The 10,781-nt window shown below is 41.4% G+C and overlaps 1 protein-coding gene across 3 annotated transcripts in view; it reads left to right on the forward strand.

Moving 5' to 3' along the window:
* Window positions 1-10,781, forward strand: part of dnah9 (dynein, axonemal, heavy chain 9) — a 149,130-nt gene that overhangs the window by 42,196 nt on the left and 96,153 nt on the right. For all 3 annotated transcript variants that reach the window (XM_020611726.1, XM_020611728.1, XM_020611727.1), the window contains exons 35-41: window positions 2,837-2,994; window positions 3,766-3,904; window positions 5,603-5,890; window positions 7,575-7,785; window positions 7,866-7,993; window positions 8,409-8,517; window positions 9,843-9,990. In XM_020611726.1, coding sequence (XP_020467382.1) covers window positions 2,837-2,994; window positions 3,766-3,904; window positions 5,603-5,890; window positions 7,575-7,785; window positions 7,866-7,993; window positions 8,409-8,517; window positions 9,843-9,990 — 1,181 coding nt within the window. The remainder of the gene's footprint in view (window positions 1-2,836; window positions 2,995-3,765; window positions 3,905-5,602; window positions 5,891-7,574; window positions 7,786-7,865; window positions 7,994-8,408; window positions 8,518-9,842; window positions 9,991-10,781) is intronic.

Here is a 10,781-nt window from a genome sequence, read left to right on the forward strand (position 1 = left end):
ACAAGAAAAAAAAAAAAAAAACCGCCATCCCCACAGTGTTTCCTGCCTTTTCAAGGTGTGAGGGATCTGTGAAGGAGGCAGCTGACATCATCATCATCCACCCCAATTTGTGCCTAGCTCTGTAAGTAAACTGCAAGCCTTTAACACCTTATGAAAGCAAATGACTATGTGTGATGTCAAAAGTGTTGCTCATGGTGACAAACCCAAAGGGAATCATCACTCAACTCTACAGTTCCCCTCAGCTCTGCAGACCGTTTTAGCATCTGTAAGCTCATTGTTGTTGTTGTTATGGGTCATGGTCAAACACTTTTTCCAGCAGCAGGCGGCTGTTTTCAGGGTTGTTGTAAATTATATGGCAAATGGCTTCTCTATGACTCATTTGGCCTTCCTATAGGGCTATGTAAGAAGCGTATTTTTTGTTATTTTTAAAAACATCTTCGCTATTTTAAGCCATCACAGCATGAAAATAGTGAAATATCAGCTAGAGAGGCAGAGATTTGATCCAGAAGTGGCTGGAGACCGAACAGAGCTCAAAGGAGTGTGAATATTGGATCTCTATCATTTGTCAGGAAACATGTCTCCAAATGAACTCTAATGTCGCTCTGTATTTTCTGAACTTATAAACAGGCCACTTTATGTAAACAGGTTAGCCATATCAGTATCGTGTTTACAACTTGTTACACTGCTCCCAAGTGACCAAAAATGAAGGAAGGTTTATATCTGTGCCTCAGTGTAAGTTCAGACACTTCCCCCAGTCAGTTCTTTCCATCTTAGAGTTCTCTGGATGAACTGAATAGGTCCTTATGACAGTGTCTTCACTTCATACACCGACACAGAGGTAAAAAACAGCTTCCTGTCCTCTTCACACTGAACTCTGGGTGACCTACAGTAGCTAGCTCTTTGATTACAGGCCTTTTCGGAGAAATCAGCCATATTCTGTGTGTTTTAGCTGATGCTAGCTTTTCTGCTATCTTGCCTTTGCTTATCCTGGATCAAACAGATCCTCTCTATGTAGTTTCACAAGTCCCTCTGGTGTATTCAAATCTGGCAGACTGTTGCCCCAGACACTATCTTCATGCATGTGCAGTGCTGTTGCAACAAAATATATACAGTTGATAAGAATACTGATTATAATCATGATGATAATGGAGGCAGAGTTCCTCAAAGGATCATTATTCATTGTTAGACTTACCAGTCACCTGTCTGCCCTTCTGTCTTGCTCTCTTTAGCAGCAACAAAAGTCAAGTGTAAGCTGTGTCCGAAGTACTTAGAGAATTATCAAGCACCAGAAGAATGAATAGGTGTTGGTTGGCATAATGAATAACAAATTATGGTGGCATATAGAACAGAGGAGTGTCAAACTCCTGCAGTGACAGCTGGCAGGCTGCTCCAGCGCTCACACTGCTTCAGTGGAGCCATCACCGAGCCGTCTCTCACCACAGCACACAGACCTCATCCATCCTCTTAAAGTGGGAGCAGCTAGCATGGCTTAGTGACATACTGCCAGTTGGGTCTGCTAACACAGGTGGCAGGACCAGATCTACACTGAATAAAGTAGAGACAAACAGAAGGCTGCCAGACGTATTACAACATAGAGATAAATTTGTAGAGCTATGTGTCTGGACTGTGCTAGCTCCAGTCTGTTCATTCAGAGAAATGACAAAGAGTAGAACTGGACCCTACTGGATCATACCTTGCACAACGGTGGCTGTTCTGGAACTTTTTAAAAATGTGTTTTTGATGTTTTTCTTCCCTTCGTATCCCTGAAGGATAGCAGCGGTGGGCCTTTTCACATCAAAAAACAAGCCTCACTGATGTTCTTATGGAAACCTTTGCTTGGTTTTTGTGCTGCAGCTGCACTGCTTACTTTTGCATGATTCCCCTCCTCCCCCAGTGGTGTTAGCATGACAGAGCGATCTGTAGCTGAGTAGTCATCCAGGAGGAGATGTTCCTCCAGCTGTCGACTCGCTATGCTATTTTACCATACGCATATTAAATTCATAAAGCCTCTTACAGGCCAGGAGTCAGAGTTTTAGGCCAACACTGACACACACACACTCAAAAGTTCGTTTTTGATGTCTTACTCAATCATAATGTAGACAAGTGGAGCCTTGGCAGCTCATCCATCCAGCAGACCCTGGCTGATATCATGCTCATGTTATTGATGAAATCGTGTCTCTGAAAAAAGGGGCATGCTGCGTAACAGACAGCCTGTTACAAATTGACTCTGGTACTGTATGTGCTTAATGATATTAATGATATGCTAATCACTGATAAATTTTCCTCACACTACATCCCATGTGAGAGCAATACTTGGTAATATATATTTCATTGGTTTTAATTGACAGTTTTTGAATGACAGGACTTCCTCATCTCTGCTTGAGGCTTTAATAGCCTAACACACCAGAATCTCTGACCTAACTGTTGGTGATTGAGTTGCATTGTGGGTAATATAGGTTTCAGGTTTTGACACGGTAGAAGAACGTGTGGAATTAATTGCTTACCTTTTCCTCAAGCATCATTACTAAATCAGAACATTTTTTCCAGTACTGTGGCTTTAGCTCTACTTTGTGTCTAGTGCTAATTAGCACATTTTAGCAGACATGGTCAACATTCTACCCACTTAGCATCAGCAGGTATTAACTTAGCTTTCATCACTGTGAACATATTAGCATGACATCAGCTTTAGCTCAAGCATCACAGAGCTGATACCAAAGCTGAGGAGTTCTGTTTTCATTCATTTTGTTTAGTACTAAAAAAAGTATAAAAATTGCATACCCAGCACTAAGTATGAAAATTAATTCTGCTCTGATTGTTTTCTTTTATGTATGTGCAGGTCAAAAGCATCCAGGATGCCATTCGTGATAAGAAGCAGAGGTTTAACTTCATGGGAGAGGAAGTGAATCTTTGCTCCTCTGTTGGCATCTTCATCACAATGAATCCAGGCTATGCTGGCAGGACTGAGCTTCCTGAGAACCTCAAGGCTCTATTCAGGTGAGTGAAATTACAATCAAAATTAAACATGTTTCACAGCTCGGAGCCAGCATTTACTTTGCAGCCGTCTTTGACTTGTGATTTTTTTTTTTTTTCACAGAAAAATAAATGACAGTACATTTTAAAAAGTACTGTACATAACATTAAAAGAAACATTACAAGTCTACAGTACCATACCTTTTCATAAAAAATAATACTCCTTTTGAAGATATAATAAGTCAAATTGTAACTTATTGCCAATAAACCTATACAAATCCATAAAAAAAATAGGCAAAAAGGACAGAACTCTTCTTGAATGTTGCTGTGTTACTATTGCTCTCTTTTTGTTGTTAGAGTCAAGTTAGATTGCTTTTTTAGTCATGCTAGGCTCCACAGAGTCAGATTTTTGTTTTGTTTTTTTCCACCCTTTTCTGTGATGTAAAAGAGACTGTGGAGAGACAGACAAGAAAAACTACAAAAAGTAATGCGCACACATTTATTGTAGGACACTAATAGTCATACACTGAGGGACTGAACATCTGCCTGTGTGTTTGGGAGAGTGCGACACTTGTCAATAATCAGTCAGTCATAAGGACTAGTTGTACAGATAAAGTATCATCATAGATTAATACATCTGATTTAAAAGAGTCTTCCTCACAGAGGAACTTTTTAGTCTAAACATAATCCCCCTTTGACATATGTCATTAAAAATGTCCTGGAAAATTCTTTCTTGAAAGGAGTGACAACCCTGTTATGAGCACACCTGTATGCATTCTTTCTGTATTTCCACAGACCCTGTGCCATGGTGGTGCCAGACTATGAGCTGATCTGTGAAATCATGCTGGTGGCCGAGGGCTTCATTAACGCCCGTGTCCTCGCTAGGAAGTTTATCACACTCTACACACTGTGTAAAGAGCTGTTGTCCAAGCAGGTACTATTAGCTTTCTTCGTGTTACATATGGTTAGAAAGAGTCAGATCCATTTCTTCTTCAAAGATCAACAACTGACTCAATGTTCTTTTCATATTTGAGTTTATTGATAAAGGAATGAGTCAAAGGCACCACACAAGAGCTGACATAACCATTTGAGTGAAGCGGTACATGTATACAGGGAGTTTGGATGTTATTCCGGCTACGTTTTTAAATCCTTTTTTAGCTCTGTTCTGTTTTACGTTATGCCATTTAAAAAAAGCTATAAAATGACTCACAGTGCTAATAGTAACCATGGCGCTTCTCGACTTACTGCAGGTAGGTGAATTTATCAGTTCTTGATGAATTTCTCATATTCCTCAGCTCTATTTAAGTGTCATTGCAGACTACTTTCTTTTCATGGCTGCTTTATGAAGCTGTTGTTCCAGACTTGTTTGTGAGAGCTTTGTTGCAAGTTTTCCAACATTAGCAACTCAGTGGTACTGAGATCAAATGATAAAGAATAGCCTGCTTCTCTAAGCAAAATTCACAAGGGCTGAAAGTACAAACCAATGGGAAGTGCAGTTTCAGAGCTGTGTTCTCAAGGAAAGCAACTGGTTCATAATTGTGGATTTAATTTTACATAAGTTTTGCTGTATCAGCCTGTGCAGTATGTTTTTGCTGTCAGTGAGTAGGCACCAGTGCACGCTAAGAAAATACAATGAAATATATTTCATGCTTTTAAAACCTGCAGGGAGCTGAACTAATGTTCTAATAGGTTTGGGGCCTCCCAGCTTTGTGGTGGTATTTGTGGTCTAATGGTGGTTTGTATGACACAGTGGCATGTGTTTTCTGTTTTGGGCTGGCCCGCAATGCTGTGCTGTGAGTGGCGATCCTAACGTGTTATAAATGTTAAGCCTCTACTCACCTGCTTTGATTAGTGCAAAATACTGCAGGTGATTGACAGACAGGTGTTTTTTTTTTGAAGAGACTGTAATACTAACTGTAATATATTGATGCCAGTTAAGAAAAATATCACAAACTCATCATGTAGTACACATGAACCTTTTAAGGACCCCCACATTTAGTTGACTCGGCACTGTATAAGCTGCAAATGTCCTGGGACAGCAGACACTCACCACCCAGGAGGCTTGGCACATATACACTTTATTAAATACACCTGTACAACTGTATGCTTCCACCTTAACATCTGTGTTTATGAAGCTCAAAATGTTTCAGGGTTTGGTTAAATTGTCATTAATGTATAAACTCAATTATACGTTTATTAATGAGGTCATAGTTAAAGGTGGTGTTGTACTGGACTGCATTATATTCAGAGATGTTGGTAATATTCTGACCCTTTCGTGTATGTAGCTCGGGAAGAGTAAAATAAATAGATATGGATATGGATAAAGTTATGAGATATATTTATACATGTTTTTACTTTTACAGATTGAAATATTATTAAACAAGTCACTTAATGAAATACTAAGGGCAGTGAGCACATTTCTTCATATTTTGAGATGATGGAGAAAGTGTTTCTCCTCAGATTTCTGACAGCAGCTGGAAGAAATTATTAATTTTGTGAGTGATGGGTCTCAGTGGTAAACTTTAGATTTGCAGGTGGTGTACTTTTAAACCGTGCAAACTGCTGCAATGGCCTGTGAAGAGACCTGCGTATTTCCCTCAGTGTACTGATATTTCTCTGGCCTTTACCAAAGGACCACTATGACTGGGGCCTCCGAGCCATCAAGTCTGTCCTGGTGGTGGCTGGCTCTCTGAAGAGAGGTGACCCCGACAGAGTGGAGGACCAGGTACTGATGCGTGCCCTGAGAGACTTTAACATCCCTAAGATCGTGACCGACGACATGCCTGTGTTCATGGGGCTGATCGGAGACCTGTTTCCTGCCCTGGACGTCCCCAGGAAGAGAGACCTAGACTTTGAGAAGCATGTGAAGGAGTCCATTCTGGACTTGAAGTTACAGCCTGAGGATAATTTTGTACTCAAGGTAGAGTAAACATGATTCCAAATGACAGTCTTCGTGCTTGTGTGGTGGAGCTAATCAAATTCTGTTTTGATTACACCAAATAAAAAGTAAGTCTCACAAGTGTTGCTAAGCCAGGGATGAAACAAACACAATCACAAGTTGTCTGAGAAGCACAAGCCAAGTTCCCAAATGGGGGTTTCATCTTGAACAGTTTAGATGGATATTACAGTTATAGCACTTTCATTTTGATTTATCTTAGTTCTTTCCAAAAGCAACTTACCTCACATCATTATGTTCTGTTGGGAAATACACATTAGTGTCAAACCAGTCCACAGGATCTGGATAAATCTGGCAAATATTGTAGAAAGCCAGTGATGAGTGTTCAGGTGCCCAAGCTGCTGACCTAATTTTAGTCATTATATTACGTACAGATACACAGACGCACAATAGAAGGCATTATATGTCAGAGACAGATGAACGTAGGACCAAGGGAAATAAGTGCAATCTGCCTCAGGTCAAATAGACACGGCAACCACATAAAAACACTCCATCAGTGGAGCCTGGCACTGCACCATGCCACTTAACCCTGACATTGTGAGAGACAGAAATAAACAAAGAGGAAGTGAAACAGAACGAGAGAGGGTGAGAGAATGGCAGAGTGGTCAATAACAACCCCCCGCCCTCCAGAGTCTGAACTTTTACTCTCTTTGTTTGTGCAGCCAACCTTTTGATTTCAGACAACATGGGGGAGGGGTAAGGCAAGGTGAGCAAGACCACACACCATTAGCATTAGCCTGTGCTAGTATTAGCCCTCCCCACATCAAAGCAGTAATCAGCTGGGGCCTTTGTGAGTGTAAAGCTGCCTGCGCTTCAGCTGAATGGATGGGGAGTAGGCGCTGCAGGGAGCCTGGTTGAGAGCATGGATTGAGCTCGCCATCTGTATGTTAGTGTGGAAACAGGGAGGAAATCTCTCTTTCTCCCTTTTTTCTCTGTTAGTCACTCCATGGTGTCACCTCACACATGTGAACAACTTTTACGAGGAACCGCATGATATAACCCAAGGCCATGTGTTCAAGTGTAAACAAATGAAATTCTGAAAGGTTAAGGCACTGTAGTGAAATTATTGATGAGGGCAGGCGGGTTGGAGTGGGTGGAGAAAGGTGTCAGGAGTGTTGTGTGACAGAAGAGTGGCAGCAAGAATCAAAGGAAAGGTGTACAAGACAGTAGTGAGAGCAGCTATGCTGTATGGGTTAGAGACTGTAGCAGTGAGGAAAAGACAAGAGGCAGAGATGGAGGTAGCAGAGATGAGGATGTTGAGGTTCTCTTTAGGAGGGACCAGGATGGACAGGATTAGGAATGAGCACATCAGAGGGACAGCTCAGGTCGGCTGTTTTGGGGACAAGGTCAGAGAGGCCAGATTGAGATGGTTTGGGACATGAAGTTAACTGGGGTGAGAGTAGAGGATGCTGAGGATAGAGTTAGGTGGAAACAGATGATTCACTGTGGCGACCCCTAACGGGAACTGCCGAAAGAAGAAGAAGAGGAGGAAGAAGAAGAAGAAGAAGAAGAAGAAGAAGTGAAATTATTGACAATTCTTTTGCACGTGTATGCTTTTCAAAACAAATTTGAAACTGTCAGTGTCATAAGTGTTCTCTACATGATGCGAACAAAGTATTCTCTACCATTTTTATTGTCTGTGTGTTAGGTGGTGCAGCTGGAGGAGCTCCTGGCAGTGCGTCACTCTGTGTTTGTGATCGGGAATGCAGGCACTGGGAAGAGCCAGGTGATGAGATCTCTTCAAAGGACCTATCAGAACATGAAGCGCAGACCTGTGTGGGTGGATCTTAACCCAAAGGCTGTGACCAATGATGAGCTTTTTGGGATCATCAACCCGGCAACCAGAGAGTGGAAGGATGGTAGGGAGTCCCACAGAGACAGTGTTTGATTGAATAACACCTGATCTATGTCACCAAAATGTGAACTCACCTTCCTGCAGGCCTTTTCTCCAATATTATGCGTGAACTGGCCAACATCAGTCACAATGGGCCTAAGTGGATTGTTCTAGATGGAGACATTGACCCAATGTGGATTGAATCCCTCAACACAGTCATGGATGACAACAAGGTGTGAGCAAATTGAAAGTTGGCATTAAATGTTGTCTTCTGCTTAGTATCAAAATGAGCTTTCACTGTCTGCTGCTCACTAAATCAGCAGTCAGATGTGAACAGGAGAGTGTGGTTGACTCATCACTGGTGAAAGGAAGTAGTAAACTATTTGCCATGTGTAGAAGAGATAATGAATGACACAAAGAAAGTCACTTTCAGCTTTTCCCGTTTTTAGGGGTCACCACAGCAAATTGTCACACTGACGACTTGCATGTTGACATTTGGCACGTGTTTTACGCCGGATGCCCTTCCTGACGCAACCCTGATTCGATCTTGGGCCACAGCAGCGAGAGCGCTTCGTCTTAACCACTAGCCTACCAGGGACAGATAATGAATGACATACAGTGTGTAAATCTGCTCTCTCTTTCTGGTAGGTGCTGACTCTGGCCAGTAATGAGCGGATTCCTCTGAACCCCACCATGAGGCTTGTGTTTGAAATCAGCCACCTTCGCACTGCGACCCCTGCTACTGTATCCAGAGCAGGTAGTGCTTGCTTTCCACTCCTTTTTTCTTTCTTGTTTCTTTGTCTTATTACTTTGATTAATTGGAAATGAATGACAGGCCCTGTATCAAAACCTTGTTTCAAGACCTTAAAGCTGCACCGGTGAATATGTTTTTGCTAACAATAGATAATGTAACTGCACACAATGTGAAAGGTGTCATTTGTCATACACTCACAGAAAATTATAATAAATTAGGTAATAGCTGCCTTTGTAATGCAAAATGGAGTAAAGTAGAGTCACATTTTCAAATGATCTGAGAAGTAAAGTAAAGAAGCATTATGGTTCTGACAGCAAAGATGGGAATATCAGCAATAAAACCTTGGCTGCCTTTTAAAACTGCCACTGCCTGACAGTAACATTATTCTGATAGCAGATCTAAGGTTACCTTTTTGCTTGTCACTCAGGTAAGGCAGCAGAGGCACTGCAAATAAATGGAACCACTTCAGTAAAGCTGTCAGTCAAAGACAGGCGATTAATCATTATGCCATTTATTTAGCAAAATTGCCAACCATTCTCTGGTTCCACTTTTTCTTTTTTTGTTTCATTTTAATGTGCATATTAAATAATGCTTTTTGTTGGTGATGGTTGATCAGACAAAACCAGCAAAATTGAAGACATTACCTTGGGGTGTGATAAATTATAATGGGTTGTGATCACTATATTACTGTATATAAAGCAATAGGCCTATTGCAACATATCCCATAACATTCATAAATAACAGAATGAAATATTTTTAACACACCGCATTAAAACCAAATCACAACTCAGACAAAGTGATGTTTTGCATTTCATTTGTTCTTTAAAAATACATTTTTGACACCACAAAAGTACAGATAAAAAGGAAATACATATTACTCTGTATATTGTACTTTGTTTCATTTGTTTGTATTTAGGGTTTTGGGGAAGAGGGGAAGGGAAATAAACCAAAACAAGACAAAAACAGACAAACAAAAACATTAGAGCAAGAGCGAGACAGAACACCATCTTGGAGCTGCAGAGCACTATAGCAGGACAGTAGTATTATATGTTATATTTATGTTCAGTTATTATAAGTATTGTTTTATTATCACTAGTGTTACGCAGCACTGAGTCACACCCTGATCTGGGGAGTGCTGATCCACTGCATAATCCCCCCTAAACAGCTCCCAGACCCTAAGGAGAGAGCCTGTTGTGTGCAGTTGAGATAAGGGAGACAGTGACCCAGCCTTCCTCCTCCATGCTGTCTACTCCAGCCTGGAAGGCACAACAACAAATGTTTGCTCATGTGTGTATGTTCTAACATACAGCAGCTGTTCTTCTTTCCAGGTATCCTTTACATAAACCCAGCAGACCTCGGCTGGAACCCGCCAGTGTCCAGCTGGATTGACAGGAGGGAGGTCCAGTCAGAGAAGGCCAATCTGACCATACTGTTTGACAAATACCTCCCCTCTTGTCTAGATGGCCTCAAATCAAGGTGAAGCAGATCCTCAGAGGCTTTATATCTCCATGAAATGTCACATTGACATTCATGTCAAGTTGACGCAGGATGTTGAGGTCTGACATAACATGGGGAGGGACTGTTCTAAAGTGGGCGGGTTGGACCTGAACAAGCAGAGACTGACTCAGAAGAACTGGATGCTGTCTTGCATTCTATTGTAAAGGGCCGCTCGCCTCCTCCAACACCTTCATCACAACTGTTTTTGGAGCAAACAACAAAAACAGGAAACAGAGGAGGGAGCCTGCAAGGAGGAATACTTTGGAAAATGCTGTATTATAGCTTGAACATTTGTCAACTGGTTTCTAGGAAGTAAACATAATTGAACAAATGAAGCTATATACAGTCATGGCCGAAAATACTGGCACCCTGGTATTTTTGTCAGATAACACTCAGAAAATTGTTGCAATCACAAATTCTTTGGTATTCTCATGTTTATAGTTGTTTGCATTGGAACAACACAAAAAAAGAAAAAAAAAAGCCAAATCTGATCCACACAGAACTCCAAAAATGAACTGGACAAAATTATTGACACCCTCAACTTAATATTTGGTAGCACACCCTTTGGACAAAATAACTTAAATCAGTCACTTCCTGTAACCATCAGTGAGTTTCTTACACCTCTACTGGAGTTATGGACCACTCTTCTTTTGCCAGCTGCTCCAGGTCTCAGATTTGAAGGGTTCCTTCTCCCAGCTGATGTTCTGAGATCTCTCCACAGCTGCTCTATGGGATTTAGACCTGGACTCATTGCTGGCCACTTCACAACT

The sequence above is a fragment of the Monopterus albus genome, unplaced genomic scaffold (genome assembly GCF_001952655.1).
Source record: "Monopterus albus unplaced genomic scaffold, M_albus_1.0 scaffold117.1, whole genome shotgun sequence".
NCBI classification, from domain to species: domain Eukaryota; kingdom Metazoa; phylum Chordata; class Actinopteri; order Synbranchiformes; family Synbranchidae; genus Monopterus; species Monopterus albus.